Genomic DNA, 14,993 nt, shown 5'->3' with positions numbered 1-14,993 from the left:
AGCTTCCTGAGAGAGCTAAGCAGACAAATTCCTCTAATTGTTTTTTTAATACAAGCTTTGAAAATCACAAAATGATATGTTTATAGTTTTTAGTTGGAGTTTTGTAGAATTTGTGTCTTATCATCTAAACATTAAACATACAGTGCCTTCTGAAGTTACTGTCCTTTTCACTCTTGTTTAAATTCTACATCTTGGTCAGTGTATGAATTTGATGAAGAGTGTGAGATCATCTGCATATAGGCATATTTTCTGACTTTTTTTCCTCCCAGCAGGGTGGAGGAGGAGCCCATGGAGGAGGAGGCTCCGCTGTAACTGAGGCAGGCGTCAGGGCGTTGCAGTGTTGCCATTGACCTCTCCGGAGAAGAGCCTCGGCTGACCCCTTCATTTAGTCGCCCCCAACCCCACTCACCACGTCAGTCACCTTGACTGGCGATCCCTCAGTCTAAAAGGAGGGAGGGGGAGGGGGGCGGGCTCAGCCTCAGCGTAGGGAGCCAATCAGAAGACGGAGGACTGAACTGAAATGGGAGGAAAAAAATAAAATAACAAAACTTAACGGCGTTGCTTAGCAGCACTCGTTTAGAGACACTCATTGTTTTTTCTGTCAGTCTTCGCACCTTGGCGTCGGCCCACAGCGGCCGACTGTGCGATCACCCGGCAGGGGGGTCGAGGTCGGATCTTATCGCAGAAAGGTAAAGGTGTGCCGTCACACTCGGTGCTTTGCGCAGCTGCCCTCTCTGACCGCATTCAGTCGAGAAAGCAGGGACAGCGGACGATCCCGACTGTCCTGGAGCAGCTCGGGAGGGTTGTGGGGTGGGAGGGTTGTGGGGTTAGTGGGGGTGTTTGTTTCTCTTCTCTTAACTTCGTTCCCCACTAAACAAGGGGAACGCTGCGGCATCTGGGAGGACTTTTTTTTTTTTTTTAACGTGCCGCACTCACTGTGGATTCGCCGTCGTCCGAGGAAGGCTTTCGCAAAAGATTTCGACGGGTGAGACAGTCGCCTGGAGCAGCCTGCCGTCGAAGGTTGACGAGTGAGAGGAGTGCCTTGGAGGGATGGGGGCTGGGGTCCGCCTGTTTTCAGGATTGTTCAGGAAAAAGATTGCCTTAAGTTTAACCGTTTCTCCCACCGAGGAATTGGTGCGAGGAAGGAGATGGGGGAATGAGGCGGGGAACGATGAAAAAAAAAGCTAACAATCTTTCAGCATGTTTACTTAGAAAGTGATGGAGATGGCATTTATGTCTCCGACGGCCTCTCTTGAAGAGTTACTTTACTTTTTTGATGGATCTATTTTTCTGTAAAAAAGTTTAAAAGAGAGAGAGAGAGAGAAAGAAACTGTTTTGTAAAAAGGTAGTTGCCAGCTTCTTTAGACAACGGTGCAAACACCGAGAAAAGGAATCGGATCGCGAACTCTCACAGCAGTTTAGCCTTTGATGTAGCCTCCCTTTAAGAGTCAGCGCTTTTTGCAGAACAATTTGCAGAGCATGCATTTTAAGCAGATTTTAACGAATGTTGCCCAAAAGAGAAAGGCGAGCAAGAAAAAAGGAAAAAAAAAGAAGAAGAAAAAAAGCCAAAGCATGAGTTTGCATTTTTACCGTTCTCTTATCTGGAAAGGGCGAGTCGACATGCAACGTTTCACATATTGGCCCTTTAACCCTCTATGGTATGCATTATGATGCCAGTTAGGGGACAAAAACAATGTCTGGAGTTTAGTTTTGTTTTGTTTTTTGTTTTTTTAATTAGTCTTAAATCACACAAGCAAATTGTATCAGTTCGCAATTAAGTGAACGTCATCATAAATTTGGTTGCATTTTTACAATTAATAAAGATAATTTCGATGTTTGTAACCACAAAACAACGAACAAAAGCAATAGAAAACTTTTTCAGTTCTTACTTTGTATTTTTTTTTTTTTTTTTTTTTTTTTTTTTACATTTGGTGCTCCACCCCCCTTCTGTAGCCGCCCTGGGCATCTGCCCACACGGCATTAAAAAATAAAAAAAAATAGTTAATATAAAAAATTCCCCCCAAAACAAGTTTGAAATAAGGTTTTCTTGAAGTTATTTGACCAATCAAAGCACTCTTATTGGTTCCTGTGGTCTTTTGTCTGTGTTTAAAGTATTGCATCATGTAAAGCGGTGCCTTTCGGAGCTCTGGCTGGCCAACATGGTACCATAGAGGGGGGCGGCAAAGCTCAAAATACCCGGTCCAACGTTTACTGATTTAATCCGCCTCGGATCATGTGAGCGTTTCTTCTTTACGCGTGCTGATCGAAAGGTTGGCAACTACCTTAATGTGAGCTTCACACCAGTCGTGTATATTTAACTGAATATATTTTGACCGTAATCCAAGTATTGTCGGTTTTGTATCTACGTGTTTGAGTTTCCGCATCGATGTTGTCGATTTTATGATATCAGAAACGTGTTCAGTTCAGCGAGTCCACTTTTTTTTTTTCTTTTTTTATCGTGCAAGATTATTTTTCTAACATCTTGTTTTTTTCATGCATAGGTTTTGTCGTGTTTTGTTTTCATCCATTTTGGGGTTTTTTCTGGATAGATATAGGGCTGCGTTCATGTACTTTCAGTGCTGTTGTCGTTTATTTTTTCTTGTATTTATGGAAAACGAGAACCAACACTTCCTTTCTTCCTTTCTTTCTTTCTTTCTTTCTTTCTTTCTTTCTTTCTTTCTTTCTTTCTTTCTTTCTTTCTTTCTACGGCTCTCGAAGCCTTTTTCAGCATTTTCATCAACTATGTATTTATAACATGTACTGTTTATAGGAGATTTGTATATGGAAACTTTATAAATGTACTCTTACCTTATGACAGCTATGATATTGTGAGCAAAAAAAACCTAGTACGGTGTACAAACAGCGTATTGAACTCGTCATCGACTGCACTGTTTTTCAAGCGGCCCTCTGGCCGAATCGCAGCACGGCACCGCAGTCGACTTTGACGCGTTTCATCACTTCGTTGCCTCATCAGTTCATCCTCCTCCCGCGCACGGGATGATGTTCACCAGACGTTTCGAGGCCGTTTTCACGTAAGTTCCCCACGGCTCAAAACGGCGAAGAAGAAGAAACCGACTTGCCGCAGCTTTAACCGGACGTTTACGTACACTGGATTGAAAAAAAAGGAAACGTTGCCGGGGTTTTTTCTCACCATTGGGCATTAAATCAGACTAATTGTTCTGTTTTAAATTACTTATATTTGCTGAATGCTGGAATAACAACACTGATTTTTATTAGCTTGAATTTTGAAATGAACAAAAATGTCCTGATATTTAGTCGACCTGTTAAGGTCGCTCGAGGATTTTTGAAATGTTCCCTCCAATTACATTCAAAGCTTGAAACCGACTCACATGCAAGTGTCTCAATTTTGAGAAAATTAAACAAAATATTTGATTATTTCTAACAGTTAACTTTTTATTTTAAAATGCTAACCTAAAACAAAAAACGTTTAGGCTGATTTAATGTCAAACGGTGAGGGGAAAATGGGTTTTTCTACAGTTCAAACAAATGCAGTTTCAGCTGTAACTTAAAGACGCCCATCATGTTTAAGCCAATATCATTTTATAAACCTGTAAGATTCGAAATTGATTTGATGTTTTTCCAGCCTAACTATACATTCCACTTATCTGTTTAATTTGGCTTCTCTAAAGTATTTTTATTTTATTTTATTTTATTTTTTTGTAGAAACCTAAGTAAGGTTTTTGTTTTTCGTTGTTGTTTTTTGCTGTCTGCTCGCACCAACTTTAACTCTTTTGCATGGTTTGAGTCAGCATGCCTGCTTGTCTATGTAATGGGAAAAAAAGAAGAAGAAAAAAAAAAGAAAATTGTATTTGCACAACAGAAGAACACTGGAGGGACTTTTAAGACGAAACCTCCCGGGCGCGGGGGAGGCTTTTCTCCAGCCTCCGCCGCCGGCCGAACGATTTACTAAAAGACTTTGACGCTGAGAAGCATTTGATATTTTTCAACACGATTCAGCACTTACGGACTGCGTTTTAGAGAGACGTGCTCTGCCAAAACCTCTGCAAACATTCACAACTCCAAGAAGAGACTCCCAAAGAACGCTCTCGTTTCAAAGGGGTTTTTTTATTTTATTTTTATTTTCTTGCAAATGACGGATGTTGTCCGGAAGGCAGTTTGGGAAAACAAAGGGCATCGCCATTTGATTGTCACACCCACCTCGGCCAGTTCTATATATATATATATATATATATATATATATATATATATATATATATATATATATATATATATATATATATATGTGTGTGTGTGTGTGTGTGTATAAACCACTGTGGCTCAAGAGCAAATCTTGGTTTACATGTACATTGATGAGAAAAAAAGTTATTTTTTGTTTGTTTGTCTCTATTGATGAAAAACGTTCTGTTTCTTTGGGACCTACGCTTTAGACATTTCATCTCTGACATCATCTATAGAATATATTTCTGAAAATTACAAATGTTTCTTGTGTTTTTTTCTTCCTTTATGAAACCAGATAAATGTTTTGATTGAGTAACTTTTTTTTTTTTTGCTATTTCATGAATGCAGCTAATTGACAACAAGAAGTCTGAGCAGAATTGATTTAAAGAGATAGATACACTTAGAGCTATCTTGTTCCCAGTTTTGCTCAAAGTTCAAAATGCTGTCGGACAATCAATCCCTGACTTGGAATAACTCCATGTAGATCCTCTGCTTCTGATTTTTCTGTTGCATCTGATCTGATAACGTGATAAAAACAAAAAAAGCTTCCCAGCACATGACAACTGTAAAAAAAAAAGACTCTCAGATGACTTCTCTTTGAGTGGAAAACCTAATTACAAAACAGTCTGGTGACTTTCCTCTAAAGTTCTGCAGGAAAAGTTGCCTCTGCTCAGAAAAGTTGTTTCAGCTGATAAAAGAAGCAGTTATTATTTTTTAAAGTTATCAAAAATTAAAAAAGAGCATTTTAGTAATGTAGAATTAACAGATTAATAAAAAAATGCAATAGCATCAAAATATAACAAACAAAATGAGTGCTAACCTGTCAGTAAAAACATTTAGATCAATTTCAATCAGCGTCACTAAGGAAAGTCTGGTAAGCTCTTTTATCATATAACAGCACTGTTATCAAATATCAACATTTCAGATATTTTTGGGTACTACTTGTCAAATGGAATTGGACTTCACTTTGCCTTACAAAAAAATATAGGTCAAATTATTATTAATACTGCAGTTGTCACTTGATTGTAGACACTAGGCAGCCATGTTGGATTTTGAGGTCTGGGCTAAAGAGAAATCTCCAACTTTTCTACTTGGATTTTCATCTTCAAAGTACTTATATATATATATATATATATATATATATATATATATTATTTTTTTTTTTTTCATGTGAAATTTCACCTTTTAAGCCAAACCAGAATTTAAAATTAAACAAATTCACCTTTGCTTTGCTGCTTTAATACATACAGACATAGATTTTTGCTAGCTGAAAAAAAATCTTATTGTACAACTGTTTTAAAATGTCTGTCATCACGGTGCAAGTTGGCAAATATGTTAATTACTTCCCTTGTTATAAAAAGTAAATAGTGTAATACAAAGAATTTATAAAATAATGTAATCTTTAATTAAATTGTGAACGAGATTTTAGCATTTTTATGATTACAAAACATAATTGGTGAAAAGAAAACTGAACTGATAGAAAATATTTCACAGAAGTACTCGGGGATGAAATGGTTAGTACAAAATGGAAGAAGAAAGGACGAAATGGCAACATGCAAGTACAAAGTGGGAGCTCACCTGTAATTATATGATAACACTTCTTACCATACCATATGGTCAACATTTATTTCAGTTCACATGCCAGCAATATAATGTTATTATCCCGATATATCTCGTTAATACCTAAAGTTAATGAGTAAGTGTGCTAATGTTATCTGTAAAATTAATTACAGACAGCGGTGTGGGTTAATTATATGTTACAAAGCTTGCCGTATCATCTATAGTAAACAATGACTGTATCAGTGACTCTCCGCACTGTCCAATGAGGAGCGGGTTCTTCCTTTCTACATGCAAATACTGACCTCATATTTCCTCTCTGCCGTCTGTCCTCAGCGCTGCGACTGTGCCATGCTCAAGCTGCAACATTAACACTCTTTACTTCCCCCCGTCTTCATCACCCTGCGGGGAGAGACCCCTCATTGCTTCCGCGATCTCCGTCGCCTTTTTATTTTTAACCCGTCTGCAGCGGAATCCCTCATTTTTGTGGACATGCCTAACATCGTGCTTTTCAGCGGGAGCTCCCATCATGATCTGTCCCAGAAAGTGGCTGATCGGCTCGGACTGGAGCTCGGGAAGGTGATCACCAAGAAGTTTAGTAACCAAGAGACGTGGTGGGTCCGTGGTTTATTCAAACACTGTGTTTCCCTTTTTGTATTAGTCATTTTTGCATGTTAAAATCAAGCTGTTGGTCTCGTACGGTGCTTCATCACCGTTATCACGTGTGTGTAGCTTAGCTTCAAGGCTAACATGTAGCCTCATGTAAACACAGCAAGCTAATGCTAGTGTCCCCATACTCGGACAAAAGCCCATATTTAAGTGTTTTGTTATGTTTTTGACATGCCTGCAGTTTGAACGAAGCAGAAAGTCTGACTTTAGATCCTGAATAATAGTTAAGCGTATTCGCTGCTTGCTGTGACAAGACTTTGTGTCTCATTTTTCACGGTCTTGCTAAAGTTCTCATAGTTAGCTAAGAAGCTAACATTTGCAACTTGGGACACTGGACTCGAGTTTTGGGGTGTACTAAATTGGACACAACACCGCGTGGCCTTCTTCTGTTTAGCCTGACTGATATCTGTTGCAGTATTTTTCATGTACTGTTGCACATATGTGTGTAATTGTTGCTTTATATCGGAGTTTTTGTAATGTTCTATTTTATGCTTAGATTTTGGAGACAAAAATAACAACACAATACAGGTTTACATCGTTGGCATAAAAAATAAATAAATAGGAAACGCCCATATTTACAGGTTTATGTTATTACAGTAATTAAAATAATTCAACAGTTTATTCAGTAGTTTAAGTGTACAACTAAATATTCCTTAGATATCCAAATAATTCCTTAAAATTAAATGTCATTTCCTGCAATGTTGTGAATCAAATTAAAACAATTAAAATGGTCACAAACCAAACATTAAAAAATTAACAACAGATTAATAAATATCTGAAATTATTTAAATTAGCAAATAATTTATTCACTAGACAATATGCAAATGTAAGTGCAGGGTTTCCCCCAGAAAACTTGCTAAGCCCGGTGGTCGGGCGTCGAGTCGGTCCACCGGCGGTCCACCGTGTTTTTGCATTAAAAGATGTTAAGTTGACAGGAAATGTAAAAGTATTACTGTGTAATTATATGTTACGGGAAAAGATCCCGAGTGAAATGCTATTTAAACCCACAACTAGTCTAAAAACAACAAATTTGCACTTCTGTTTAATCCAAATTAAGTCAGCAGCTCCATCAGGCCCCCAAGAGCTTCAGCGGCCCCATAAACGCTAATATTTTAAAACAGACCACAGATACATAAATGTAACACTTGTTTATTGAGATGATCAATGCTGTTAAATTTGATTCAATTGTTTAGGCATAGCAAGTTTACTTTGTAAAACTTCAAAGAACAATATTCATAGTTAGATTGTTTTGTTACCATAGCAACAATCTGATGTGAGTTTAATCTTTGAATTTACAAATCCAGTTTAGTAAACTGTGATTATAACTTATTACTTTTTAGGCTGGCCAATTAAACTACTCCCTTCTCCCATATTTGACTAAATCTAACACAGAAGCTGTTAGAGGTGCTGATATTTTTAGCAACAAAAGGGGCCCGTAAGTCAGATTCTGCTCCATCCCTCATACAGCCTTGGACCGGCCCTGCATGATGAGGTAATCTGCTGCACTACGCAGAAATGCGCAACAAACAGGAGATTTAATTCAATGCTGCTAATGTGGCTTTAGTAGCTCTTTCATTTTGTGTCTGTTGAGTTTTTAATAAGCATCACAGAAACTATTCTGGTTGGTCGAGTTTATGGGACGAGCTTCTCAGATCTCCGTGCGGCCGCGCGCATTAACTCTAAGTAGACAACGCATTTGATATGGTTTGATGCATCGTGTAACCGGAAAAATAATACTTAAAATAATATAACATCTGCGTGATGCGTGACTCCGAGGAGAGCGCGAAAGCTCCTCACCAGGCTGAACCTGCATGATCAGGTTAGCGCTGCTCGTTATCCACAAACTCTCCGGCCAACCGGGACCAGAGACATAAACTTTACAGGGAAGACAGACACAGAGCTACACGCTGGGCAGCGTGTTGACATGTAAACGCCGCATATAATTGTTCGTTCACAAAGATAAATCATTCTCACCGCTCCACAACGCGCCTCTGAATTCGCTACAACTTATTCCTGCGGTTCACATTGAGCTGCGCAACCAGAGCTAACGCGGCGGGTTTTAAACTCTTACCTAGAGTTCTCCAAAGGATCATAATTCCGCACAGTAAGTTGATGTAAATGTCCATACAGGTCAGCTTTTGTCCAGTTTGAGTGAAAGGAGGTGGCAGCGCGCGAGGCAAAGCGCAGAGGCGCCAACGGTGTGATTGGTCCACGCTGAATGCATAAACTATAAACCTATTATAAACCTATCCTTTAGGAATAAATCTGCTCTGCTAGTGAAATGCTAAGAGCAAAAGAGACGCTTGCAGAACCGGCTTTAAAAAACAAACAAACAAACAAAAAAACGATTCCCCCCCCCCCTTTCATAGTAACGTAAACAAGCAACGCTTAGCCTGGCGGAGGGGCTAGTAAAGCATGGCAGACCGCCAGGCTTATAATACACTGGAGGAAACCCTGAAGTGTATTTATTGATCCAAAAGGGAAATTAATATAATTTAAATTTAATTAAAGACAAAAAAACATTTAAAATACATTCAATAAGTTAAGCTATTTAGCTTTTCTATATTTCATTATTTCATAATTAAACAATATGCAAAAATAATTCATAAAAATTTGTGTACCTTACATTTTTTAGAAGTCATACAGGCAGGAGCAAATATTTAACAGTTAGGTTGCAGCATATTTGCCTCTGTCGTCGGGAGCAGACGCTGAAATTGTCACGTCAACCTCAGGCAGGCTCTGTCCAGTAACGCATGCAGTCGGTGAACTTTCGTTTCCAGTCATTTTTCCTGCGCTCGGATGTGATTGGGTTACAGTTCGGAGTGGATCAGCAGCTCCCTGCTGCATTGCTGCTCTGCGTCAGGGAGGTTAGTTACTCTCAACTCCGCTGTGGTTCATCACATGCACACAATCTGTGCTCACTAATTTCCAACCTTTCTGACCGGTGTTGTCTTTTACTGACGATTTCCTGCCCCTGGCTTTAACCTGTTTCTCTCAGCTTGTGCGCTGCTGGGAAGGATGACCTTTTTGGGCCTCATGCCGCTCCGTCGTGGTGGTGTTTTTCCCCACTGCAGCGTTCGTTTCAGCATGGACTTGTGGCAAACAAAGCAGTTTGAGTAGCCTTTTTTTGTTTGCAGGGGTCATGGGGTCACTTGTTGTTTATTTTTGTTTTATGGTAAATGGTAAAAATAAGTTGCCGATGCTTTCCTAAAGCGGAGACGGGGAAGTTTTGTTGTGGCAAGTTGGGAAGGTGGAGCTAAATTCTGGAAGAAAATCCACACGAGATTTGAGTCTGAGCGTGTTAGAACGGCCTAGTCAAAGTTGCAAAACTTTAAATTTGATGTTGCTCTTAGAACACGCTGTGCTTTATAATCTCACCTTCGTCAAAGGAGGTCAGAGCTTTTAACGATGCCTCAACCTTTTTATCTCTCTCTCTTTTTTTTAAGCTGGTAATGTTTCCACTAACGACTTGAACAAAAGAAAAAAAAAACAATTCCGATAATCCAGAGTTAACTTTCTCTCCAGGGAACTGGATCTGTTTGTGTGGTGCAAAGCGCAACAACAAAGATTGCGCCGTTTCCTTCTCGCAGCTCTGCTCTGCTGCAGCGCCGGTCCGACCAGATGACCCCAAAGGTCAAGGACCAGAGTGGAGGGAGTCCCTGGAAATGATTTCTCACATTATACCTCTGTTTGCTTTTTGTTATACAGCTGGAATTTGATCAACATTAATCACCAGTTACGTGCTGCCGGCAACCCAAGCAGCCTGGGAAACAGCAATGCTGCTAAAGTGTTTTTTTGTTTGTTTTGTTTTTATTTTAACTTTTTTTTTCCTCGACAGCGTGGAAATCGGGGAGAGCGTGCGCGGCGAGGACGTCTACATCATCCAAAGCGGCTGTGGCGAAATCAACGACAACTTGATGGAGCTGCTGATCATGATCAACGCCTGCAAGATTGCCTCGTCGTCCCGCGTCACCGCCGTCATCCCCTGCTTCCCGTACGCCCGGCAGGACAAGAAGGACAAGGTCAGGCGAGCCGCAGAGCCCAGAGAGTTATTCCCCCTGCAGTGCCGAAGTGGCGACTCCCAAAAGAGAGAGAGAGAGAGAGAGAGAGAGAGAGAGAAAAAAAAAAGTCGTGCAGCACGTTCTGCATGTGCGGGCACGCTTCAGAAGCACAGCGCCAGCGCATCTGCACACCCCGATCATCGTTTTGTTTTGTCTTTTTTTCTGTCTGGATTCAGAGTCGAGCGCCTATATCGGCCAAGCTGGTTGCCAACATGCTGTCGGTGGCCGGCGCTGACCACATCATCACCATGGACCTCCACGCCTCGCAGATCCAGGTGTGTGAGCTCAACCTGCCAGACGAACATGTGAACATGTGTAAAGAGATAAAAAAAAATACACAAGAAAAATGGGAACTAAATTTGACTTTTTAAATTTGACCTCGGTTTAAAAAGACTTCCAGAACTCAAATCCTTACTGGAATAGTTTGCACAGCCCCTTTTTACAAGAAAAAAGCTCTTCTTCTTCTTCTTCTTCTTCTTCTTCTTCTTTAACTTTCTATAAGTGTTCACTCCTTTCACAGAATTTAAGGTCTAGAAACAAAAAAAGTTGACTTTGTTCTCAATTCTTGGTAAATACGTTTTATTTATATTCTAATTAAAAGAAAATATTTCAGATTATATATAGAAGAAATGCTAAATAAGTGATTGACAGATCATTATGTAGAAAGGTGATGGTGTAATAGGGCAGTGCATGTTGAAATAGATGGGTTGCAAAGAGAATGGTTAGGGTCAAAGGTCAACAGCCTTTTCAGCCCTATGTCATTTTTGCTTTCCGTTCAGCTGAACACTTGTTTATGCTCTCCAAAAGGAAAAAACTTTTTTTTATTTAACTCCTGTCTTAGAAAATTAGTTTATATTTTTAAATTCTACAATAATTTTAGGGTTTATTTATTTATTTTTTTAGTAGGGTCTATCTATAAATTAAAAAAATATTTTTACAGACAAAGATATCAGAAAGCACATTATTTGCAACTTTAAAAAAGAAAAAAACTTCATCATAAAAAATAACATTCCTTTGTGGAAATGTTTTGCATATGTTGCATTAAGAAACAGTGAAAACTGATAAAGTTAGCCTTTAAAAAAATTAATTACCTTTACATTTTAAAAAATTTCTCAATTCTTTAGCACATTTTTCCAAAGTTACTATGTTTGTGCAAACATCTGAGTCTTTTTTATATATACTATAAAGATCCATAATATGGAAGACCAAATGTGCCATAATCAAATAAATAACTTGTTATGCACATTTTTGTTTCTTCAGAACATTTTAATAAAAACAAAACTTTAATCATATTTATGCATCATTTTGTGAAATATTTTGAACATTCATTAATTAAACATATTGAAGCCACATTATCGTTTCATATTTCCAGTGCTTCATTCTGTCATGACATAATTTCCAGCAGCCACAGTGCCGACCAATCACCTTATCTTCCACACTGTTGGCCCCGCCCACTTATTTTAATGGGTGAGGCTCACAGATAAACTTATGATATACACAGGACTAATCCTGAAGTAAATATTTATACAGTAAAATAAACATGCCTTGAACATTCAATAAATACACATTTTAATTTATTATTCTATATGATTATTAATTTCAATCATCCTAAAACCAATTCAAACCAGATCTGGCAGAAAAGCTCTCTATCTCAGTTCCTTTTAAAGTCCCACTAATTTTTTTTTTATTTTTATTTATTTTAAACAAATAATTACTTCCTTACTCTCATCAGTTTTCTGTTGCTTTAAACTTGAATTATTGATCCGACTGTAGATTTAGGTGAGTTTTAGCCTTCTGTTGTCTGTTTTAATCTCTTTTCTTTTGTTTAAAAGCGTTTAAATGTCTCTTGGGTCGTATTTAGTCGCCTAGGAAACAGTTCATGTATGCTTACTGAACTTTAAGAAGTTAGGAAGTCGAGGACTTATCAACTAAATAAATTTCTCAAAATTGTGAGGTTTTCTGAACTCCTAAGCCAAATATTTCTTTTTTTTTTTCTGCGTTCTGAAGGGATTCTTTGACATCGCCGTGGACAACCTGTACGCAGAGCCTGCCGTCCTGCAGTGGATCAAAGAAAACATTCCTGAGTGGAAGAATTGCATCATCGTGTCTCCAGACGCCGGCGGAGCAAAGCGGTGAGCAGATTTGATAAGACACGTCGGGGGTCAAAGGGCAGCGTCGCCGGGTCGGATAAGCCGGAGACGGTCTTGCCGCTCGTCGCGTAGGCACAGCCGATTAACAGACCCTCGGTTTGATTCTGTTTGGCTTTGGTTGCGTCTCGCGCAGCGTGACGTCCATCGCCGACCGCATCAACGTGGACTTCGCCCTCATCCACAAAGAGAGGAAGAAGGCCAACGAAGTGGACCGCATGGTTCTGGTCGGGGACGTCAAGGACCGCGTGGCCATCCTGGTGGACGACATGGCCGACACGTGCGGCACCATCTGCCACGCCGCCGACAAGTTGGTCCCTCCCTCTCCCCTTCCCACCCCGTTCAGGTCCTCGAGGCGTTCGCCGCTTGCCCCGAACGTCTCTCTCAAAGGCGCCGTGTTGGTTTGTCGTTCGTCAGGTTGATCGACGCCGGCGCCACCAAGGTCTACGCCATCCTCACGCACGGCATCTTCTCCGGCCCGGCCATCTCCCGCATCAACAGCGCGCCGTTCGAGGCCGTGGTGGTGACCAACACCATCCCACAGGAGGAGAAGATGAAGGCGTGCCCAAAGATACAGGTAGGCTTTTTACGTTTTTTTTTCCTGCTAATTCTGAAGGTCACCTACTGATCCCCTCGACTTGAGTCAAACATTTTGGATTTTATTCCAGAAGTTTTCTGTTTTTGATGAACTTCTGCCCCAATCTTCCCCGTAGACTCGTTTGTAGTCTCCCTTCTTGCTTCTCAAACGTTGACTTTTTTTGTCCTTAAACAAGTTTGTAACTAAATTGGATAAACTGTATCGTATAACGGTGAATTGAATCTGTCTTCTCGAGTTAATTTGTCTTGTTTTTATCTCCCAAGTTGGGCTGGAAAAGTTTGAAAACTTACCTTGAGGATTATTGAACGGTGCTTGAATGTCACTGAAAGTTGTTTTAGTTTTCGGAGCCTCAGTGAATGCATCAGAGGACAGAAGTGAAACTTTTAGAAAGTGTTCCGCAGAACTGAGCTGGCTCCTGCGCTTCTCACCAGGTCATCGATATCTCCATGATCCTGGCCGAGGCGATCAGGAGGACCCACAACGGCGAATCGGTTTCGTATCTCTTCAGCCACGTACCTCTGTGAGGAAGAACCACCCCGCCCTCCTTCTCCAGCTCCTCCTCATCATCCTCCGTTTCTCCTCCCACGAGGCCTCTCTGGCCGGCACTTTCTGGCCGAACGGCCTCGCTCGTGTGACTCCCAAATCGGTCACTCACACACACACACATCCTCAGTGACATTTCCACTCAGCAGACAAAGACCAAGTTTGTATTTATGACTTTCCTGTTAGTTTTAAGTTTCACTTCAACCAAGTGGTCCATCGTGTCGCATCTTATTTCTTTTTTTTTTCTTTGTTTTTTAATTTCTTGCTGAATCCAGTTTCAGTCGTGTATTCCTCTCTGGCATGCGGCGTAAACATTTAAGAGCGTCTCCTTCTAACCTTTTTAACTCACTAACAGTCTGACTTGAGCAGGGATTCAGATTATGCCATCAGTTTTATTTTTCTATTATTATTTTTCATGAGCCACAAGCTGCTGTCATGATGTTAGCATGACCTCTCTCTGATCTAATCCTTCTGATTGTACTAAAAAGTTCTAACTAACTCAAGGTGCGGCAGGCTCGTTGCCTGCTCTCTCAAAACAAGGTCATGAGAATCAATGGAGCCCAAAGCTTTTTTTTTTATTTCTTTAAATAGTGTTAAGAATCCGGGACCTGTTTGTTGTAAAGCGGCGTCGCTGCCACAGCTGTAACGGGTCACTTCTGTTGAATAAAGACAGGTTTCACAGTGTGCCTGAAAGCGGCTTGAAAGGTGATTTTTAAAAGAAAGAAATGTGCTGATCTTTCTTTTTTTTTTTTTTTTTTTTTTTTAAATGTACCACAGGAATAGCTGTTTCTTTTAATAATAAAGCGCTGAAAATTGCAAACTGATCCCGACTGAGTCTGATTTTTTCTCTTTTACGCACACAGTTAGCAGAAATAAATACTTTATTAAGTCTACAAAACATGAAAGGAATTGGGCTAATTTATTCATTTTGCACCTGCGTGGAAGTGGAGTTTGAATACGTATTTGCATCAAAGTGGCGTCGCACACAGGTAACGACGGTGCAAAAATGAACAAATATGGATTGGCGTCTGCAAGAATGTCAAAAAAATGCAGGAAATGATCAAACTGAACAGAAAAAAGCTGCATAACCTTTAATTAGTGGAACTGCAAAGATTTTTCCATATTTGATGAACATAAACCAATAAAATACACACCTGGAAATTATTTTAACTTTTACTTGAAGTTCCTTCTAGTTTATTGAAATCCATCTTGAATATT

At 39.9% G+C, this 14,993-nt stretch overlaps 2 protein-coding genes across 5 annotated transcripts in view; both read left to right on the top strand.

Moving 5' to 3' along the window:
• The window catches only part of LOC106924954 (histone deacetylase 4-like), a 64,359-nt gene extending 59,900 nt beyond the window's left edge, over positions 1 to 4,459 (top strand). For 2 of the 4 annotated variants that reach the window (XM_014998927.2, XM_088014249.1), the window contains one exon: positions 270 to 4,459. In XM_014998927.2, coding sequence (XP_014854413.2) covers positions 270 to 312 — 43 coding nt within the window. In that variant the 3' untranslated portion in view covers positions 313 to 4,459. The remainder of the gene's footprint in view (positions 1 to 269) is intronic. The other 2 variants (XM_014998930.2, XM_088014250.1) reach the window with 1 other exon arrangement.
• A 1,603-nt stretch (positions 4,460 to 6,062) lies between these two features.
• LOC106924955 (ribose-phosphate pyrophosphokinase 2) lies at positions 6,063 to 14,599 on the top strand. Its single transcript, XM_014998933.2, has 7 exons — positions 6,063 to 6,371; positions 10,265 to 10,448; positions 10,664 to 10,762; positions 12,495 to 12,619; positions 12,771 to 12,944; positions 13,052 to 13,211; positions 13,664 to 14,599. Exons 1-7 carry the CDS (start codon positions 6,250 to 6,252, stop codon positions 13,754 to 13,756), a joined length of 957 nt encoding a protein of 318 aa, XP_014854419.1. The 5' UTR covers positions 6,063 to 6,249; the 3' UTR covers positions 13,757 to 14,599.
• The last annotated feature ends 394 nt before the right edge of the window (positions 14,600 to 14,993 follow it).

The sequence above is a fragment of the Poecilia mexicana genome, unplaced genomic scaffold (assembly GCF_051168715.1).
Source record: "Poecilia mexicana isolate PSO_F unplaced genomic scaffold, ASM5116871v1 scaffold_2, whole genome shotgun sequence".
NCBI classification, from domain to species: Eukaryota; Metazoa; Chordata; class Actinopteri; order Cyprinodontiformes; family Poeciliidae; genus Poecilia; species Poecilia mexicana.
This window is presented reverse-complemented; position numbering and strand designations above follow the sequence as displayed.

Coding starts and splice junctions, on each gene's coding strand:
- LOC106924955 (XM_014998933.2), top strand. CDS start 6,250: ATGCCTAACATCGTGCTTTTCAGCGGGAGCTCCCATCATGATCTGTCC. Junction 6,372..10,264: donor TTTAGTAACCAAGAGACGTG/GTGGGTCCGTGG, acceptor TTTCCTCGACAG/CGTGGAAATCGGGGAGAGCG. Junction 10,449..10,663: donor GGCAGGACAAGAAGGACAAG/GTCAGGCGAGCC, acceptor GTCTGGATTCAG/AGTCGAGCGCCTATATCGGC.